This window comes from Puma concolor, chromosome C2, assembly GCF_028749965.1.
Source record: "Puma concolor isolate L17-30 chromosome C2, mPumCon1.1.hap2, whole genome shotgun sequence".
NCBI classification, from domain to species: domain Eukaryota; kingdom Metazoa; phylum Chordata; class Mammalia; order Carnivora; family Felidae; genus Puma; species Puma concolor.
Window position 1 is genome coordinate 68,765,844 of NC_141675.1, and position 23,035 is coordinate 68,788,878.

General features: G+C 34.8%; 1 protein-coding gene across 8 annotated transcripts in view; it reads left to right on the top strand.

Annotated features, from left to right (window-relative positions):
• Nucleotides 1-20,516, top strand: part of NAALADL2 (N-acetylated alpha-linked acidic dipeptidase like 2) — a 1,363,282-nt gene extending 1,342,766 nt beyond the window's left edge. For all 8 annotated transcript variants that reach the window (XM_086674748.1, XM_086674747.1, XM_086674749.1 and 5 more), the window contains one exon: nt 12,829-20,516. In XM_086674748.1, the coding sequence (XP_086530874.1) occupies nt 12,829-13,027 (199 nt within the window). In that variant the 3' untranslated portion in view covers nt 13,028-20,516. The remainder of the gene's footprint in view (nt 1-12,828) is intronic.
• The last annotated feature ends 2,519 nt before the right edge of the window (nt 20,517-23,035 follow it).

A 23,035-nucleotide genomic window follows, 5' to 3' on the forward strand; every position in this document is an offset into this window, starting at 1 on the left:
CTACTACTAATGATCTTTGCCTTTGTATGGCTCAGAATTCACTTCATGATGTTTTCAGCATATTGGATTAATGTAGCTATCAGAACATTTATTAAGTATGGAAAAAGTTTCAACATGATTCATATACAATGTCCACTGCAAAGAACCAATTACTTTTTTTCCTAATTTTCAGCCACAGTTCCAATGAGTTCAGTTAAGAATTGCGTATATACATTTTTGCATATATTAAATATTAGGATTTAAGAAAGAAGGTGGATATAGATTAATGTAACTGAACTCACCGAATAAATTCAATTATTTCAAAAACTAGTTATTTCAGGTAGTGAAAAAAGAGTTAATATCTGTGAAATAGTTATTTAAGAAAAAGCATAAATTCTAATTGTTTTCTTTAAATATAATTTAATTGATTAATAACAAATTGGACTATTGCTTAAACAAATAGAGGCTCACAGTCTAGAGCCCCTAGTAAAGGAGAAATTTAGAAATTATTCAGTTAATTAAAATTCATAAATAGGAAAAATAGGGAATTTAGATTATACAATTTAGAAGGGAGTAGTGGAGTTGACTCTACATTAAATAGCAAAACCAAATAATTATGACTTTCTCCCTTCATTGTGATAGCTTGGTTTATACATCCATTGATTGCTTCAAGACACCTATGTGTTATTACCAGGAGAATGGACTAAATATTCTTAAATGAGGGAAGGTCTACAAATAAGAGTCTAAGTAATAACAGATCTCTTATTTGGGGCCGCAAGACAGCCACCAATCCATTGTCAACCAAGCACTTCAAGTCATGACCACCTGTCTATGAGAATTGGAACTCAAAATGATACCTATTTGCCTTCCTACTTAAAAAAATTTTGTTTAAAGTTTATTTATTTTTGAGAAAGAGAGTGCAAGTGGGAGAGGGGCAGAGAAAGAGGGAGACACAGAATCTGAAGCAGGATCCAGGCTCTGAGCTATCAGCACAGAGCCCAACACAGGGCTTGAACCCATGAACCATGAGGTCATGACCTGAGCCAAAGTCGGACGCTTATCCAGTTGAGCCACCCAGGCACCCCTGCTTTCCTACTTTTTAAGAGTAAAGGTTTGATTACATACTGCCTAAAAGGTATATATCCTTTCATCTGACATAAAGCAGAACCAGTCAATGATCAAATGATTGAAAAGCAATTTATTTTAACTGAAATGTTTATCACAATCTTTTGATATAGGACAAAGCACTTTTTTTTTTTGAGTATTGTTCTAAGAGTTGAAATTCTAAATTTACTTTCTCATTGAAGCCACACTAAGGATGCATCATCTAAGATTTCCAGTTTGTCTCCTCATCTTTGAGCAGGAACTGGGCACTTGTAAAACAATCTGAGTACAGATTATTTTTTTCCTCCATTGTCACTATACTCTTCCCGTTCCCTCATTAATTTTTTAGTTATCTGTCCACATATAATCCAACATTTTCATTTTATCAGTTAATACTTGTGAGTCTTTCCTTTCCAATGCATTCATTGGAAGAAACCTGTTTGGAAATAAAACAAGACCTCTTAGTAAATGTAAACTCACTGGAAGGAATTTTTAAGAATGTATGGGTATCACCAAAAAGACTGAAGTAAGGGAATAGGAAAAATGCAGACTCCTCTAAGGTATCTTCAGACCCATTGCAGCTGAGTTTCTTCATCAGTTTTAAAATTGTCTCAGGTTATTCTTATACACATTCACTTTGATAACTGCAGCTGGAATATTATAGAGCACTTGTTAACTTCTAATATAAAGGGGCAAATGCTGTGCAGTAGAGCAGCAATCTAGAGGATAATTCCAAGAGAATTCTATTGGAATATACTTTCCCTTTCCATCACTAGTGTAATAGATATTTGTTGGGTTAATGTTTTAAAACTTATTACTGCTGAAGGGCATCTGGGTGGCTCAGTCAGTTGAATGTCCACCTCTTGATTTTGGCACAGGTCATTATCTCACTATCATGAGATTGAGCCCCACGTGGGGTTGTGTGTTGGACATGGAGCATGCTTAAGATTCTCTCTTTCTCTTCCTCTGCCCCTCATCTATCTGCTCATGTGTGTGCATGCTCTCTCTCTCTCTAAAAAAAATAAAAATGTAAAAAAAAATAAAATTTATTACTGCCTAATATCAGAACTTCCTTCCTATATGAGAGGAATTCCCTATGAGGTTGGTAAGAAGCAAGGCTAATCTCCCCCCAACAGAAGGTGAATGGATCCAGATATTTTGTTCCTGAGCTAGGGGACAGCCATGTGACCTAAGTCAGCCAATTGGATGATCTCTCCCGGGTCCTTAAATCTTAAATCAATGAGGCAACCATGACTAAGAGTGAAAATGAGTACATCTTCTTTTTGAGTTCCCTAAGCAAATAGATATTTCTACTATTTATTCACAATCTGTATTTATTTTTTACAGTCAACTTCAACATAATAAAATTGCCTATGCAGTACTTACATTTTGAAAACAATTAATAGGACTGCAAAATTAGGTGATTTTAGTTTTCTTTAAGTTTGCATAGTGGATTGTATATGGATTGATTTGTTTACAAATACAAACCACAGCATTTTATTTCCTTATACTAGCAAAAATAGTTACATATAGTAATACTCCAATAAATTGTGAACAAATTTACTCTGCTAAGGAACAACAGCAGAGTTCCTTTAAAACATTATTTTTGTCACATTTTTAGTAAGTTAATATGTGTAACAATTCCATAAAATATGAAAGGTAATCCTTCTAGTTTTTGAGAGAAATTTTACATTAAAACATTCATTCCTTCATTACATACCTCCAACCTTTGTGATCAATGTTCATAGCTTCAATTGGTCATTCGCTCTGTACTTAGCTTTCCTTCTAGCTAAAGTTAAACACTTTAATGTTCTGTTAATTTCTAAGTGTTCAAATCATCTCAAATAAAATACTTGTTATTCAAGGAAAACCATGCATTTTTAACCTCAAGGTGATTATTTTCAGACTTCAACTAAATAAACTATCTAAATTTTCAGGTAAAAAGATATAAGTATTAAGGAAAATGTGTTTTTAATAACTATATAATTAATAAGTATTGTATATCTGCATACATTTGATGGAAAGTAGCATAAAACCCTACACAAAGTAGTAAAGTATGACTCACATAATTGAAAGTCAAGAGGAAAAGCAAATTTTAGGTTGGTTGATTCATCATCTCCGTCATATGACCAGGGAATGCATTTCTGTCTTCCAGTTCTACTTCCATGGTATCATATTAAAGCTGATTTTCCTCCTGTTGGAAAAAAGGGATGTACCATTTGCAGATTACATATCCATAACCCGTCCTATTCAAAAGCAGAAAAGGGATTAACTTTCAGTGGTTCTCTCAAAAAGCCAGAAACTACGGCTCTTAGAATCCTGCAGAAAGTCTCCTTTCAAATATAACTGCCAACGTATGCCCACTGTTGAAATAATCCATTTGATTAAGGAATTACCTTATGCTGACTTGATTAGGACTGTGTTATCTAAATCAATATTATGACGATTAGAATCAGATGTATCAAATTAAACTGATACTATTAGGATCTACTTCTGAAGATTTTCCTGCAAACCATAAGATGTATGGTGAACACTGCACAGAATATATACAGAATTTGTACTATATGCCCATATGACATATTTAGAGAAACAAGATACACAAAAACATTTATAACAAAGCAATGTTTTTCTCACAGTCTAATAGACACATACATATGTATAAAATAAAGTGAAAAGTTTTGTAAAATATGAAATGAAATAATCTCATACCATATAATATTCTAAATGCATTATAAAGACAATATATGAAAATAATAATTTATTCATTATGTGCTTAGCTTTGACATGGACTATGAACTCTTTTCTATCCCTGAGCACCTAACACAGCAACTTACTCATATTAGATGTTTAATAAGGGCTGTTGAGTAGAATAAGCCAAAAGATCAATATTGGCTCAATTACTCACTTTGTTTAAATAGACACAACCTAAATTATAAACTTTTGCCTTTAGAATGAACTTTTCAAACCAAATAGTTCACATCCTTTTCATTACTGGATTAAAAAAACAAATGAAGAAAAACCTGAATTAGTTATTTTGTTTGGTTTTGTAGCCTCAGCCTTGCTGTTTACTAAAAGTAATGAGGGTAAGGAAAGGATAATGGAGGAAGGGAAAATGCAAATATTTGGAGCATAGATTAAAGAAAATGTATTGTTATGTTAATTGTCAAGTGCCTTTGGGGTAATCAAATGAAATTGTCTTTGGAAGGTAACAGATCACACCTGCTAATGATAGAAACTCAAATACTAAGAGAAAATGAGTTCCAAGTAAGTTAAGAAAGAAAAGTCATCTAAACATTGAGGTCTAAGTCATACATCCAGGTGAAGGTAAGATGGAGAGAAAAAAACAATGGTGAAATAAAACCAAGAAAGCAATTACATGAGTGTGGGGAAAAGTGGTCAGCTGTATCACCATCTTCTCCAAATTCTGAAACGTGCTAAGGACTGTGTTAATCTTTGTCTGATTTCTGGGCCCACTTTTGATTTCATGGGAAATTTTTGAGTGCAGAAATAGAATTTTTCTTCATTGATAAACCATCAAACACTGCTCCACTCAAGGGCATCTTCCTTGATTGTCTTAAAAGATAGCCTCTTCTCACGGAACTTCCCCTGAGAAATAATATAGTTGGATGGACTGAGAAGTCCTGAGACATAGAATACAGTAGTTAAGTGTTTCTGTTCTCTGCTCTCTTTTATATGTAATTGTAGTGCAAACAGATGATCCACATTAAAACAAAACAAAACAAAACCCAGTATGCTATAACGATTAACTTATTTTTTGGTTTAATAGAAAAAAAAATCTCACCTGATACTCCTAACAGATTTTAAAACTTCAAATGAATGAACACAGATATCCTAACTTTGTAACGCACATGTCATGAGGATTGTTTGGCATGATTTTTCAAGTGTCTACCAAATTCAGCTAGTCACTTAAAGAACTGTCAAACCTACAGCATAGGTTGTACTCTGTCAATGCTGTTAAGAGGGAATAGAGAACTGATTCCTGTATTAACTTTTTCCTTCCCACAGGGAAGAAATACACTACAAATCATATCAATCATTTATTGCTCCATTAAAAGTCACCCCAAAATTTAGCAGTTTAAAACAACCATATATTTTGTGTGTAATTCTTCAGTATGGCCATCTAGGCTGGACTGAGCCTGGGTGATTCTTCTCATCTGGGCTAGGCTGTGTACCTCTCGGCTGTGTTTACATATATATAGCCAGTGCTTCTGTGGCCAACTTGGATGGAGACAAGCTAGAATAGGAAGGCCTCACTCAGCTAAACAGGTCCTCTCTGCTCCATGTGTTCTCTTTTTTTCCAGCATGCTAACAGGATTGTTCACATGGTGGTTTGTCAGGGTTCCAAAGAGAGAGAGAGAAAGAGAGAGAGAGAGCATGCAAGATCTTCTGAGGCATAGGCTCACCACATATGCCACATTCTATTGGTCCAAGCAAATATTAAAGCCAAACCAGAATCGATAGGCAGGAAAATAGACTCCACTTCCTGATGGATTGGGGCTACATTCAAATTTGACGAGGCCTGCATAGAGGGAGGAGAATAATTACAGGCATTTTTGTAAACCATCTACCACACATGTTATTTCAATCTCAGTTGTCCGCAGAGTGAGTTTATGGCTTGACTATATCAGCAATGGTCTTAGTTCTCATTCTGCTTTTGCAAGTATAGACCAAATTCAGATTTAGTTGAAAAGATAATTTGTACTATAAGTATTGCAGCCATGTATTTTGTGAATTCTCATGGACATAGTATCCAAGTCAAATGATCTTTCCTAATGTTGATGTAAATACAACAATCCACTGTTAACTATGGAGTACAGTTAGTATAATCCTTAAAAAGAATTAGCCACAGTTGTAAAAACTGAGCTGGCCTTTTGTCTCTGCAGGCAGCATGTACTTCCAATCAATTTTGAAAGACATGGTTTCTTATTTACTGTGATCTCATTTAGGAGTTTCTCAACATGAAGTATAATGAGTGTTAATTCAAATTTAGGATGGGTGGCATCCTGCACCCATTTATGAATATAGGAAGGAACATTTGAAAGAGAGTCATCATTTCCATCATTAATTTGCTAATTCACACGCAGGGAAATGACTCATGAATACTTTAGCTCCCTTTGTTTCAAATTTCATTTTCTTCAGTTTTCCTTTGCCTTAGCTGAATGGAAAAGATTTGTCAGTTGAGTAAAGATGCTTCATCTCCTTCACTGATGCTTGCAGGAGTTATTAATTAGGTTTCTGAGTTTGGCACTGCTCTTTCCTGGTCACCGTGATGTGTCATTGAAACAGACCCATTAAAATGAATGATGTGTGTTGTAATTTCATTAGTGTCATCAATAATGTATTACACTTTCCTTTTAGTAGTCTCTTTGTGTTGTGTGTGGGTCAGGATGACTGTATGAATTACATTTATAAGATCCAAATTGTTACAGATGAGGGAAGATAGGCATGAGGGTGGAATTAATGTTATTTTAAACATGATAACTATGAAAATGATTTCAATTAAATAATATTTTAATTAGGGCTGATGTCTCTACATGCCATACTGAGATACATGTTGTGTGTATGCAAATAAGATGGTGATTTATTGAATTAATAGCACAGTCCATTCTCTCTACAAGGAAATTTTCTGAATTGGCCTAAAGGAGGTGTGTATAAGAGCAAGAGTGATTCATTAAGGAATATAATTTCTTGTGGTCGTAAAGGGTAGACTTTTGACATGAAAACTCTTCAAGTGTATTTTCTTTCTTTCTATCCTATTTTCCTGCTAGAAATGTGCCTTTGACTGGCTATTTGCCAATTCCCAGTCTTCCCTAAGCTGAAAAATATGACCCATCATTGAGAAAGCGAGACATAGTTAAGTTCTCTGATATAGTATGTATCGTTGAAATCTTTTAACTCCATTTAACTGAGGTTCAATGCTGGTGACATAAATGGAAATACAAAGAGCTTTTGACTTAGAAGTTTCCATCAAAAGCACTGATCTAATTTGAAATATTTCCAAAGGCAAGAATCATTTTCATATTAAAAAATGTTACAGTAATTTTGTCCCCCAGGGATGATCCTAGGGAACTTAGAGTTAATGATTGAATATGTAAGAAAGTTCTTAGAACTAAGAAAGATATGGAAAAGTATGTGATGAAATGTAAAAACATGGCTGGGTTTTGATTTTTGTCTTCCATTAAAATATTAAAACTAAAATACTATGATGGTACTTTTTTGAAAAAGGTCTCCAAATATAGAAATTTATTTTATGTAAGCAGGAAGCTAAATGGTACACATTTAGTACACAAAAGAAAAATAGAAAAAGATGAACTACTTCTGGAAATCAGCACGAGAAATTATTCTTCTCATGAAAATTTAAAGAAGATATTTTTGTTATTCTTAATCTGTTTATAAGATAAAACAATCTATCCAGGTAAAAAAAAATTTCTGTTATAATAAAGATCAACTAACTTAAGTTATATAAATAGCTCCCCAGAATGAAAGTTTTACATTATGATGAAAGAATCCTGTTTACTTATCTTCAAGTAGAATCTCAGTATCTGTAGTTTTATGCTGATTTGTATCCAATTTGGGTAGAAACGGATATGAGTGTTTATCTTACATAATAGCTTGCCACAGCTTACTACTTGAATCATGTAGCATATGGAAAATGTGTTTAGCTCCTTGTGGAATTTTGCAAACCAAAAAGGGTCCATTTCTATTCACATGGCTTGTTTACAGTCATTATAAACGTATTTTACTGTGTTGCTTACTACTTAGGAAAAACGAATGTTGGCACACTGTAGACTCCATTGCACTGGTCTTTAAGAAGTATATGTATTGCTTTCCAGTTTAAAAAACAAAAAACAGTAATTATATTTCTTGTGCTTTAGACCTAAACATTCTTTTAAGGATGTGTTTTTATTCTTCTCCATTATCACTTTTCTAGATATTTTATAGTGGTTATGGCTAAAGTTGTACATATATATATTAGAGGCTGTGCTCATGTTTAAATGAATTGTCATTGAGGGATTAATCTTGTAACCTTTATGAGCATGTTTTATTAATATCTTATCATTAAATTTAATATTAATAGTATTTAACATTTAATAACCATAGAATGTATATGTAGGAATGTATTTGGTGCCAGTGAGTTTTGAAAATGTGGAAAGGTCATTATACAGAACCAAAAGTATTAAACATGCTCCCCATAATATATTAATTGCACTCGTTCAACTCATTTATGAGGCAGTTCTGGATAACAAAGATTATATTTTTGTTTGTCAGCATGCTTAGCAATATGCCTTCCAGGAATGGAAGTGTTTTTGGTACAGCTTTTGAAAATATCTATTGCACTCTTAAATTCTGAAAACACATTTGCCATGAAATGATTTATAATTAAACAGAAAATTGATAAAGTGGAAGGAGAGAATTTAAAATTGTAAATATTGTGATAGATGATTAAATATTTGTATTAAACTAATTTAGTAATTCTTATTGGTAAAGCAGTATAATTTATGTCTAAAGAAGTACTTTTTAAATGATTGAATAATTAAAATATATTTGAACTGTTTTTATCCTCAAAAGATCTTAATTTTTAAATCATTTTCCTTTATCACATGTGTGTGTGTGTGTGTGTGTATTTATTTGTTTCAGTGGCTCACTATGAATTTAAATATGTTTGACAGGTTTCTTGACTCTAAAAACCCACACTTTTTTAAAAAATGGCAATTGACGGGCACCCGGATGGCCCAGTAGGTTAAGCATCTGATTTTTGATCTCCGCTCAGGTCATGATCTCAGGATTTGTGAGTTCAAGCCCTATGTTGGGCTCCTTTCTGAGCTCAAAGTCTGCTTAGGATTTTTTCTCTCCCTCTCTCTGACCCTCCCCTGACCTCTCTCTCTCTCTCAAAATAAATAAATAAAGTTTAACAAAAAAAAGCAACTGAGAAAGAGTATGTAAAAATGAAAAAAGTAATTTTTGTATAGGTTGTGCCATGTAGGAGAATACATGTGACTATCTGAGGCTGTTTTATCTCCATTTGGAAAAATGCCATGGTTGTATCAAGGTTCCTCTGTATTACTTGGTTTCTTTTATTTACCTCCCTTGAGTGATATAAAACTAATAAAACTAATATTTAGGGAAATTGTCATTAGGTATTTCACTAATTCTAACTACTTTAAGTTATTTTGATATAATCAAAACTTTTACAAGTCGAAGCATGTATGAATGGATTCTGTATGTATGTACATGTATAATTGCTTGCATGATTATGTTAGCATGGTTGAATGGTTTCTTCTGACAATCTCTTTCGTTTTTTTTTTTTTTTAATTTATTTTTTAATTTTTTTTTCAATGTTTATTCATTTTTGGGACAGAGAGAGACAGAGCATGAACGGGGGAGGGGCAGAGAGAGAGGGAGACACAGAATCGGAAACAGGCTCCAGGCTCTGAGCCATCAGCCCAGAGCCTGACGCGGGGCTCGAACTCACGGACCGCGAGATCGTGACCTGGCTGAAGTCGGACGCTCAACCGACTGCGACACCCAGGCACCCCAGTCTCTTTCGTTTTATGAATACTATGGGAATGGCAGAAGGGAAATCTCTGTTACAAAGAGTGTTCTAATTCTGGAAATAGATCCAAATTTTTCTCAGAGTACAGCTTATGGCACAGGACCCACTGGCCACTCCATTTGGAAGATATTTTTTTCCTCCCATATTCAGGGACTATATGTTTCTTAATACAAATTTATACCTGAATTCAAGAATATCTGGAATCTAGAAAGTACCTTTCTTTCACTGCTCTATTTAATTCATACAATACCAAGTTTACTCATAGGCACAAAATTCAAGGATTTTGGATTGCTTTATTAGGGATAGTTCTCACTTTGAATGATCTGTTTTGAAAAATTCATTGAAATCGGCTCTTCCGTTTAAGGATCTTCTGCCCCACTGCCACGCAATATGTAGTTATTGTCAGCTTAAAATTTTCTACAAATACAGAAATTTAAGACAGTTTTATTCTTAAATAGTTAATACTTAAAATGCAAATTAAACTGGATTGATGTAATTTATACCAATATTGAGGATCTACTAAGTTCCTATCACTACCCTAAGCCGATAAAAATTGAAGTAAATTAAATGAGCATGACTGAAGATCTTCTGTGTTCACAACACTAAATCAGACCTGATAAAAAACATATTTCCCAACCCTGATGTGGAAAGCAAGGATGTCATAGCATATCCTTGAAATATAGGGTGCAGGGTCCCACGGCAGAGAAGAGACACTGAAAAGGTAGGGAAGTCAATATTATCAGAGACGACTTGGACACACAAGGAAAAGAGATGATATGCAGGGTTCTGGCATGAAGCGTCGTGTAGATTCGATACACCACAGAGTGCAATGTGAGAAGTTCAGGAGAGGCTGAGGTACAGGAATTTTGATGAGACAGGAACCAATAATCCAGAACTCTGTATAAATGGATGTTAGTGCTAGGGAAAGTATAAACTAATTAAATCTGTACTGTGGCCCTCACTTTGTCTCTCAAAATTAACTATCAGTGTGTAACTCACAGCAGTGTCCCCTTTCGTGTGGACTAAGTGCTTCTCCAGACTTTATATTACAATGTGATCATTTGAAAATCAAATCTACCTTTCGCTGTTTTTTGTTTTTGTTTTTGTTTTTGTTTTTGTTTTTGTTTTGTTTTTTTTATGCCTGGAAGCAAAAGTGTGATTACTTAGCCTGGTATGGAAGGGCCTCTAGGGTGGCCAGACCTTGCTGTCCAGCTCTTCTCCTAAAGCTGCCGACTCTGGCCTTGAACACTGGTCATACAGAAACACCGGCATTGATCCACTGGGCATACCAAGCTGTTTTTTAAGTGTGTACCTTTGTGTATGCCATCCCTCCTGCATAGGGTGCTGTCTCTGCTTTCTACCATGTTGTAACTGTTGATTCAACATGAAATTCAAATATTCTCTATTATGAACTTTTTTCTGACCTTTTTCCATGGTAATCCTTCATCTTGTATCACTACCCCTTCTATTTCTAATCTGACAATTAGACAACTGTATTTTAATTATTTATATCTGCCTCTCTTATTCGACTATGGAATTTCGGCTACTTTGGACTGGGAGTAAGTCAAGTGATCTAATAATCCACAGTTTTCTGCCAAAATGCATCTCTTTATATCTGTCAATGATAAAAGGGACCACTTGAGATTTGCCCAAGGCCAAATTCTTCTTCCTAAGAAATTTGAATACATTTCAGGGCAACATTGTATTATATACCCCACACTTATGAGAAGATAGTATTATAAATATCAAATATACACAAAAGAAGAGAAAATAGTATAACACATCCCATTATCCATTTTCAACATTATTAACTAATGGTTATGCTTATCCCCCTCTATATTATCTATGGCTCTAGTCTCCTTTTTCCCCTCAAATATTTCTAAGCAAAATCTTAGACATGATAACCTTTTGTTTGGAAATATTGCTATATCTATTTCTAAAAAATAAGGGCACTTTTTGAAAGCATTCTGATGATGCCATCATTACACCTAAAATATTAACAATTCCTTAATATTAACAAATCTTCTATTAGTATTCAATTATGTACTGCTTCTTATTTTTTAAACACTTTGGGTAAAAACCTAGGAGAGTCTACTTTATGACTGGTTGACAGGTTTCTTTTGGTCTAAAGCAATATTCTCAATCAGGGGAAATTTTACCCTGTAAGGGATAATTTTGGCAGTCCAGAGACATTTTTGGTTTTCACAGCTGCCATGGGCTGAAGGTTTGTATCCTCTCAAAATATAGGGGTTAAACACTTAACCCCAGTGTGATGGAGTTTGTAGGTGGGGCCTTTGGGAGCTGATTACATTAGATTAGTTCATGCAAGAGGCCTTCCTGATGGGGCAAATGCCCTTATAAAAAGAGAAGACACAGGATGTCTATGTGTGTGCATGCACGAAGGAAGGCCAGATGAGAATGTAAACAGGAAGAGGACTCTAGCCAAGAACCCGACCATGCTGGCACCTCCATCTCAGACTTAAAGCCTCAGAATCATGATAGATAAATAAACCTTTGTTATTCAAGCCACTCAGTGTATGGTATTCCATTACAGCAGCCCAGACTGATGGAGGCAAGTAAAAGACAGTGGTACTGGTATCTAGTGGGCAGAGACCGGGATACTGCTAACCATCCTGCCATGCACAGGACAGCTGCACAATAAGGAATGATCCAGCCCCAGATGTCAATAGCGCAGGAATGAGGTTTAGTCCAGAGGTTTTACTGTCACCTATTTTTTTATTGCAGTTTGCTTATTGAATATACTGGATCATTTGTCCTATAGAGTTCTCCACCATTTGTATTTGCTAATGATACATTGTCATATCATTTAACATATTTCTCTGTCTCTCTTGTATTTATTAGCGATTAGATTTAGAAGCTTCATCAGATTCAGATTTTTTTTTTTAGCAAAACTCCTTTATTTTGTTTCATAGATAGTGCTGTATATTGCCATGAGGGAGCTATATAATGTCTAATTATCCCTCATCACTATGGGAAATTTGATCAACGTCTATATCCATTAATTCATTAGCGGTTGGAGACAATATTGTATTTTTATAATTTCTTCATTTACAGCAAATGTCACCGTTTCTTGGAAATTTTTATTATGATGTTTGATATGAAAATAGCATTGTGCACGAAGCATTTACACATTCTGTATTTGTTTTTAGAAATATCCTGTACCACCTTGATGGAAAGACAAGCCAGTTTTCAATACTCCTGGAGGCTTGGGAGCACTGCAAGTTACTTGCATCAAATGAGACCATTCAGGAAGCCCTGTCAGAGGTGTTGAACAGCATTAATTCAGCTCAGGTTTACTTTAAAGCAGGACTTGATGTGTTCGACAGTGTCTTGGTTGGAAAGAACTGAGAAAACTCTCAGCATTTTAAGAAGTTTGTTTACAATTCCTCAAGCAAAAGCTCTAACCTAACCAGATTTTCTGACATTGAAGACTTTCCCCCCAATGACTTTTTTACAATTCCAAAGCTATTATTACGTTGTATTTTTAAATGTACATATAAAAGAGCATTTTGCACATTTAATATTTTCTTATATCTACATCTCTGAATATGTAAAAGCAAGTTATTGAAATAATACCTAAGGTTTATCTATTAAAAAGAAATCTGCTGTATTTTTATATATATGAAATATTTGGGGGGCAAAGTTCCAAGAAGTTCTGGACAATCTTCAATTCTAGGGATAAACCATGTAGGAACAGAAGTTATTCCCTATGTTACAGCTATTAATGACCTAGTTTCTGTAATAGAAATGGAAAGTTGATATGGTTTCAGATTAACTTCACTAATAAGTATTCAATATGAAGAATTCAAGTATTCCGACTGAATGATTGGTCGACCAAAACCACTTTGAATGTTTCTATTTTATGAAATGAAGTGCCTGTTCATAATACAACTAGATGTAGTAATACACTGGTTATGAAATTGTATTTTTTTAAGTATTAATGAAAAAAAGAGCCATAAACATTCCAGGGGAAAATCTCAAAGTAGCTGCACAGAGCAATTTAAATGCAAATTTTTTCCTAACAACTTATAAGGTGACTAGCTTTGAAACCCCTAATTTGCCTCAGTTGATTTTGTAAAAATTACAGGAGTGATATATGTCTTATGAGGGAGAAAATATTTCTTATTTCTTCTTCTGTTCGTTCTGTAGGAAGCACTGAAACCTAGCTACTCTGAAATGAAAGCATTTTGCATTGTTCTTCCTACCTGTATCTCTTCTGAAACTCCTTCCTGGAAGGCAGTTTTAACAGAATACCATGTAATTTCCACAGGAAAGTAGCGAAGTTTTCTTTGAAAACCCAAACTATCTTAAAAAGCACCAAACTGCTGTTTCTGCCACTGACACAAAGGACTCACAATGAAAGAAATAGCTGTTTGATCAATGAAAAACTTCTTAATTCTGTGAAGAAACTTTTGATATTTTTCCTTCTTTATCCTTCATTGTGACTAAGATGCAAAAGTAGAAAATATTCATGCTTCTAATTTTATGCAGAAAATACAGTGTTACTACAAGAGTGTGTCATTCCCACACTTCGATTCTTCTCTCATGTGGAAAATGAAGTTTTTCATGTTGACACTGTCATGGAATGGCCCTAGCATCCACTATTCCCCAAAAGCCTACAATTCTTTCTATTGGATGACAGTTTAAACTGTGAGCTTCTCTTTAGAAATGTTCTTCTGGTGTTGAATAAAGCGATGCCTCCTGGGAAGCATATCCTCAGCATATTTTATGTGAACTGTACCTAACACTGCACTCAAACACACTTCCCATTTAGATACAAGACAGAACAAGATTCCAGACAATGCTTGTATGTCTAAACGACAGACATTTAGATACATTCCAGACAATGCTTGTATGTCTAAGTCTCCGATGTTTATGGATAAGCATAAACCTACTCTTCATTTCAAAGAAAGCGACAGTTGAGGGGAAAGAATTAATCAGTATTGATTAATTGATTTATAGGGGTCAGCTGTTGCTACCATAAGTAATGTGTATAAGCTCAAGGCAAAGAGGAGAATTGATGTAATTAGCTAGATAATTCAAGCAGAAATCCATTTTCATATGAATTGCCTGTGTGAGCATATTTTTAAATGACAAATGAAACTACCTTACAATGTTTTGTTTTTTTTTAAACCAATGTACTTGCTTGAAAATATTTCTCATGTTGAAGAGTATCTACAGGGAAAGGTTCCAAGGAGCAGTCACCCGTGAGCCTCAGCATCAGCTCCCTCTCTTGCTCCACAGAAATTAGCAGCAGAACAGAGGTGAGAAGACACAGACAGACATGTTTGGGGCCCAAAAAGAGAGTGTTGATACCAAAGGGTCTCCAACATTTTAACCAAACTTCGGTGTATTCATTCCAGTTCTTCATTTGGAGTTGAAGTTACTTTAAAACAACATTTTGGAGTTGGCGCTGAGTTTAAAACGAACAAAAACAAATAATTATTACTTTTGTAGTTTATCATTTAATTTCTCAATGTTTATTCATTTTTTGAGTTAGAGAGACATGGCATCAGTGAGGGAGGGGCAGAGAGAGAGGGAGACACAGAATCCGAAACAGACTCCAGGCTCTGAGCTGTCAGCACAGAGCCCGACGCGGGGCTCAAGTCACAGACCGCGAGATCATGACCTGACCGAAGTCTGACTCTCAACCGACTGAGCCACCCAGGCGCCCCCATGGTTTATCATTTTAAAACTCAATCTTAAATAAACTCACCCCCTTAGTCTGTAAGACTGTTGAGAGCACAAAGTATATGTTTGTATATTTTGGTTTAAAGATTGTGTACCTAGGTAAACCACATTGCATAGATAAAAATCTCAATATTAGTATTGCCCTTCTAAATTATGTGGTATTTGCTATTTGAAAAAAAAAAAAACCTAAACGTAACTATGTATTAATGTGTTTTTATTAGTCTATTTAAGAGATGACGTGAAGAAAGTATTATAATTAAAACAGATGTCCACTAATTCTATAGATGCTGCTTTAGATCTTTGATTGCAACAAACCTCTGACCTAGACATCATTGCTAAAAATATTATATCATTTTTATTTCTTTCCCTAACAAATCCAAGTAAATAAAATCCTATGCAAGTTAATAACAAGTGTTTTGGTGAATTGATAATAGGTTTAAATTGTTGCTGAGATATCTGGGTGCCTGGTACCTCTCACAATCCTTCGTACATAGATTTGCACCAGGGCATAATGAGTCACAAAAGGTTATTCTCCCAAGAAAATGTGGCAGATGTTCGCCACTTAAATTTAGATTCAGGAAGGTTCACATGAGCTACTGCCCTTTGTGGAAAAGCAGAGATTCTTGAGGCAAAAGAGCCTGAGAGACATTCTGGTCTAAGCCCTAGGAAGTTCCCTTCAGCCAGGGAAAGCATCATCACTCCCATCAGATGAGTAAGTGAAACCAGACTGATTTAGCAATGTGGATATAGTCACATGTTTAGTTAGGAGCAAAAACACTAAACTAGAAAGCACTGGAATTTAAGCTTCTCTGCTTTCTGATGCGGTATATCCAGCTCATTCCCTGAGGTGCTAGGGTTATAAAAGATCTTTTCCAGGGCGTTCTATGTAACTAGCCATTCTACCAGATGCTATGTGGGCTGGAATCACTGCTTTTAATTAAGAACTAGTCATTCTCTGACTATACATGATGAACAAAACTGTCCCAGGGAACCCAGGAAAAAGACACTAAGACTGGGTAATGGGGGAAGTGGGGAGAGTCTCTCCATGACACCATAAGTCAGGAAGGAGGGCATTGAGTAAAAGCCCTTTATGAGAGGACATTTCAGCTCTTTATTAAATCAGCAGTCTAAATAAGTGTTTCTCAAAATGTGGATTTGGGGAAGTGAGGCTTAGGAATATTCATCTTTAGCAAGATTGCCCAGATAATACATATATACACTGAAGTTTAAGAATTTCTAATCTACACCAACCCTGGGTCTTAAGAAAACATTACTTGGTAATATATCTACATAAAATACAGAGTCACAATAACAGGAGGGACCTAAAGCTTTGCTATTAAAGGCACCATTAAAAACAAAGACCGAGAGAAACCATTGTATCTCTCAAAAAAGGATGCAGACACAGCTAATATCTGTGCTTCCTACATGTCAGGCACTATTAGAGACTTTTTCATACATTTGTTTCTTCTAATTGAACCCCTACAATAATCAGTTTTAAAAATGAAGCAATTTGGTTGAACAACTTGTCCAAAATTCTACATCTAATAAAAATGGCTGAGGTGTCTCTCTACTGGGCCCTCTGGTATGCAGTCCTGTGTTCTTCACACTGAGTTCTGTAGAAAACATCACAAGAATCTTTTGGTTTATAGAAAGTTGTATAGCTGCAACTTTTAATGTATTTCTGTACAACTGATCAGACTATGTAGCCTGCCACTTTACTGGTTTAATTAAAGAGTTTGAAGAAACAAATGCACCCTTCCTTATGATGTTTGCCCACCCCAGCAATGATGGACTTGTGTAGATAAATTAGAAGGTATCTATAAAAGCATTAAAAATAAGTGTACACTTATAAAATATCATGGCAACTAGATGTAACATAGTAAAAATGATGAGAAGCCACATATTTCACAATTTCCTCAAAATGCCTGTATAATTTCACTGAAAAATAAAAAAAGAGCAGGTGCTGGGATTTACAACCACAGTTTTATATCATCCTTAAAGATGGTATAAAAACTAATTGACTTTAAATATATATATATATATATATATATATATAACTAATTGACTTTAAATATATATATATGGCATACAATAAGTTTCCCCTATTGAAAAAAATAGGTGCACAAAAAGAAAATAAACAATGATTTGTTACCATCTGCCTAATAATCAATCCACAACTTTGCCTCAAATGAAAACTATAATTATTTGCACAATAAATTGGTAGACCTAGCCAACAGTGTTCTCAAGAGACATTCTGTGGAATGTGTAATTAATTACTCCAAAAACTAAGCTTTCTCTGAGGGTAGCACATTGTCATCTCACTGGCTTAATAGGCTATTTAAATGTGCCTTCGCCACACACTCCACTAGCAGAAAAGAATAATTTTAAACTGTCAATCCATGTGTTGAGCGGAAGGAAAATGGAACCACACATTCCAATAAACATATCAGCAACGTGACTGTACCATCACAAGATCATGAATGTAACCCAAGGGAGAACTAAACAATGTGATATTTGAGAAAAGAAATACTCTGCTTAGCTGCTAGTGAATCTACATGTCTTGCGTAAGTTTAAAAACCTCAGAATCTGCTACTCTGAAAGATTTTTAAAAACTTCAAGGAGTTCTGAGCACCCCATCAATTACAAAACACTTTTCAGTTAAGTGAGTTTGTTTTATGCAGTTGAGAATTACAAGTGACAAGAATTTGAAAGGACAGTTGCAAAAGAAATTTTAAATGTAGCCTTTTCTGGTTATCACCATATCCACTCAATTTTCTGTTTTCTGTTTCTAGATATTCTCTAGCAATGGGATTAGACTTTTTTTCCCGCCTGAGAAAGTAATTTTAGGATCTATTCATCTCAATATATATTTATCTGTTAATCAGCCAGTTTTACTTCCATAATACCTTTCAATTATCCTTAGAAGATATACACTGAAGTGCCTTTAGCATACCTAGGACTGCCAAGAATCTTGATACTTTGCTTATTATGAGATGACATATTTCTTAAAGACATTTATAATCTCATATTCAGATTGCATCTAAATTTACAAAGCAAAGGATTACATCGAGGCACTCTCAGTAGCATTCAAGAAAAAGGAGCTGCTTCAAAGTTTAAAACGTTTCTCGTTATTTTATGTTTGGACTATATAGTTAAGTAATTTTCTGTAACCAGAGTGGTAATTTTGATGTTTTCAGCCAAAATCCAATCATGGAAGCCAAAGAAATGCAAGGCTACTCTAATTTCTTAAGCAGGATTCTGTCAAGAATTAACTCAGAAGCAGCTGATTCAGTGCCTATATCTAGACAGAGCTTTAATGAGGATAGACAGAGCCTAACAGTGTTCTGTCAACTTCCTTTGATGTTGTAAACCAATAAGCACGGAGGTAGCTTTTCTCAGAAGGAAACAGATTTTATTTCCCAGGGGCTAATTAATATGCACCACCTCAGTCCCCAGAGGACTGCACAGGTGCCTGTACTATGCCATATGTCATGTGCTAGATTCCAGCAAGCTCAAGAGATTAATATACGATCATTATTATGAATTATTATGTTGCATTGAAGTTAATGTCGGTCTTTTGTTCTAATTAAAGTACAAACTTGGCATCTGAATAGAAGCTTAGCTAGAGAAGAGAAGTTAGAGTCTCTGTTTTAATGAGCTACATACATTTTTCAATCAAAATGTGTAATTATTTAATTACCTGGTCTGCTCAGTAAGTATATAATTCTTTCCTTAAAGGATCTTTATTCGATATGTTACTCTGCAGATGAACACTACTTGGAGTGTGTTTTGTCCTTTGAAATTCTTGGCCATTGTCAAATCAGGCTTTCATTATATATGCAGGAGTTTTTTATTTATATTAATAATTATTATTTGTTTATCTTTATGTCAAGCTCCTACATATGGACTACCTTACTCTGAGAGTCAGAACAAAATGTGATTACTCCTCAAAGACAGTTTTATCATATCTGTTTAATAAGAAACAAACACACAAACAAGCAAACAAAATATTTTACCATACCATTGCAAATTGTCTGCAGGAAGCAAAATGCCCAGATGGTTAAGTGTAGCTCGTATAATTATATTCCAAAGATGTTATAAATAATTCCATTTAGAAGCTGAGACAGGACTCTATTAGGTGATTTAGTGTTTACATTTCACACAGAAAGGTTTAATGGCAAATATATCCCACACATTTTAACTTGCTACTTGGAGAATATGAATAGATTGTATTCAAAGAAGAAGAAAAAAAAGGTTTCTAGGACACTCTGAAGGACTAGTTTGTTTTTATAGACCTCTAGAAAAATCAGCACATCATTTTGATACTAGTTTCATATTATGTATTTAAAATGTTAATATATACCATGCATTTTTAATCATGTCTTCAGTGTAGCAATGCTTAGATATATAAAATGTTATAGTAAATAAATTTTCTCAACTGTATAATAGTAAAAAAAAATTATGGCCTTTAAGAATGAAGATGTGCAAGGGAAGATTTATAAATTAACTTGGGATAAATTTGGAGGACAACCTCTCCAATTAAATTTGCTTTGATTTAAAACAAATATCTCTCAAGGGGTATCCCCATTACAAAATTGCACTAAACTATTATAGTGTGGAATATTGTTCAAAATACTTTGGTTATCATCTGTGATTCAGAAATCTTTTTCTTCATAGAAAAGAAAAAGTTTCATTGTCATTGTCTTTGCTATGATTTTTAATGACATTGATTTAAAGGCACATATGTGTTTTTTTAAGCACTATATGGAGTTGAATGTCTAATTTCTATAATGTGTAGATGCCCACAAGGAATTTAGTGCTCTTTATATTTAGCCCAAGTGTGATCTCAATTTATTTGACAACTTTTTAATGGATTACTCCCATGACTTAATATGCAGCTTACTTAGAAAAGTATATTGTGGTCTGGAGTGACAAAAAATTGGTTGGGATACCACATCCATTAAGAATATGAGTGAATATCTTATATTTCAGTCACTTAAATGTTTGTGCATCATTGAAAACATAGTACTATAAAGTAAAGGCATCTTTCAAGAAATATGTTCTGATTCAGAAATGCAATGAGAATGTGCAGTAAAATGGTAATATTTAAAATGCCCATTTAAACATATTAAATATAGGTGCAAAACATTGCTCTACTGTGTTTTCTTATGACAAGATATATAGTATTTTAAGTACGCAAAATGGATATTATTTATTAGCAGGTATAGGTGCTAACGTATGGATTACCTTTATGTAATGAATATCACAAAGAGGAACAAGCCTTGCTCGGAGAACATTCTACAAGGTTTTATCATGTTCATTTTTGTCTTCCATTTTTTTCAAACATACAGTTCTCATGCTGGGCCATTTAGGTTTGCAGGTTGTGACAAGTTTTAACATCAAGTAACAGTATTTCTATCAGCTCCCGTGCGAAGAGTTTTGTTTCCTCAAATTAGCTCAAAAGAATGTTGTCAGTTATCACACAAAAAGCGTTCTGTATTCACATGAGGTAGCAGATTTCACTCATTTATTCGCTCAGCAAACATTTACAAAGATCCTAGTCTAGGCCAGGCGCTGTATTCAGTGCTAGAGGTATAATGATGATTAACACAATATAATAATGATATTAGCACAATTAGCAGCTTCTAGGACTGCACAGGATATAACACTTCAGTTTAAGTGATGATGGGACTAGATACAGAGGTACCCATAGATAATGTAGGCTATTGCAAGGGTATTGACAGAGCAGAGCTATAGCGTAAAGGCACCGTATGTTCGGGATACATGCCTGTCTCCGTGGGCTTTTGTTAAGGCTCCTTTGGACTAAAGAAGAGTGTTTTTTCTCCAATATCCTTGCTACACAATAGCTAGTATTTATTGGGAACTTACCATCCTGTCAGGTACTCACACACATGCATGCACACACAAACACAGATATAAAAATTCAAAAAACACATTCTCAGAATAATATATTATTCTACTCATGATGTAAAATTAAAATATACGAATTTGTATGTTTTCCATGGGTATGTATATATGTATTCAAAGTATGAAAATACAGACTAAAAAAAATAAATACCTAATTTAATTCATGGTAGTAGGCGGGAAACAAGTGCTAAAACACTCACGTTTTTACACAAAAAGAAATTTAAGCAATGCAATAAAATAGCAAAGTGGTAGATTAGATTACTTTTCTTATTACTTGTCAGTTTGGATGGTGGATCTCTGTGTTTGTTGTGAAATTCTTACTTGCCTTCTGGATTAAAAATAAAATCCTCAAAGTAACATAAACTCCCAATAAGATAGTCTGACCCTGGAGCCCACGCTTATAACCACTAACCTAACTTGCCTTTCTAAATGACACAATTTTATAAGCACAGTCTGTTTCCTCTCCTTCCTCAACTATAGTAACCTTATAAAGGCAGAGGCATTCTTATAAGGCCTTCTGCTATCCTAAATGCTCACTGACATAATGTCAGCACAGTTACAGTTTTTACCCAAACTGTTCCTCTTCAATGCTTTCCTATCTCAGGAAATACAGTGGGCTCTCTAACTAAAAAGTGGGAATCATCTTGGATCCTTTCATTTCCCTTAATCCTTACATCCAATCTATCAGCTAGCTGTGTTGGCTCTGCTGTAAACCATGGCTGAAGCTACACACTTCTCCTCTTCACTGCTACCACCCTATTCAAAGCCAACATCTCCCCACCTGCCCTGCACTAGCTAGTGTGAGTATTTCAAGCCAGGGGCATTTTAAAACAGGAAAATGGTTACAAAATTATTAACAGGGTTAATGTAACAAAAACATGAATGTTTCTTAGAGATCGGTGACTTCAGGAAACTGCTACTGACTAGGGCTAGGAAATCTGTGATAATCCCAGGAGCCGACATTGTACTGATGATTAGAAACTTTGTTGCTGCTGGTGATGGAGCCACTGAGCACAGAGCTTAAAGAACAGCCACAAAAATTCATCTGAAGTCTGGGAGCCCGCCTCACATCCTCTGCCTCTCCTACCAGAAGCAGAAAAAACAAAAATCTTCCATACTTTTTGGACTTAGACTTCCTTGCAAGTGCCTCTCACCGACAGATCAAAATGGAATCCAGCCAGCGCAAGAGGCTCTGAAATGTGTGTTTATCCTCCTAGCCCCAGCATTATGGGGGAGGATGTGGGTGGGTGGGAGGTGGGGGACAGAGTCCACACAGACCATGGCTACTATGGTCTCCAAATGGGTCATTATTCTCCTATGAATAAATAAGTCAATGACCTCTTTTATCCACATGTTTCAAGATCTCTTGAATTTTTCCCCAGTCCATGGATATCGCTTACCCACAAAATCTATAATAAAATAGAGTAAAACCTTGGTTTGCCAGCATAGTTCAGTCCAGAAACATGCTTGTAATCCAAAGCACTTGTATATCAAAGCGAATTTCCCCATAAGAGATAATGGAAACTCAGATGATTCTTTCCACAACCCAAAAATATTCATATAAAAATGATTACAGAACTGTCATATAATACAAAAATAAGAAAGCAAATGCAAAATATAAAGAAAAATAAATTAACCTTCACTCCCCTTTGAAAACCTTCGTGGCTGGTGTGAGGGAGACAAGAGAGAGGAGGGTTATTGTGTAGGACGACTTTCACTATCACTGATGGAATTACT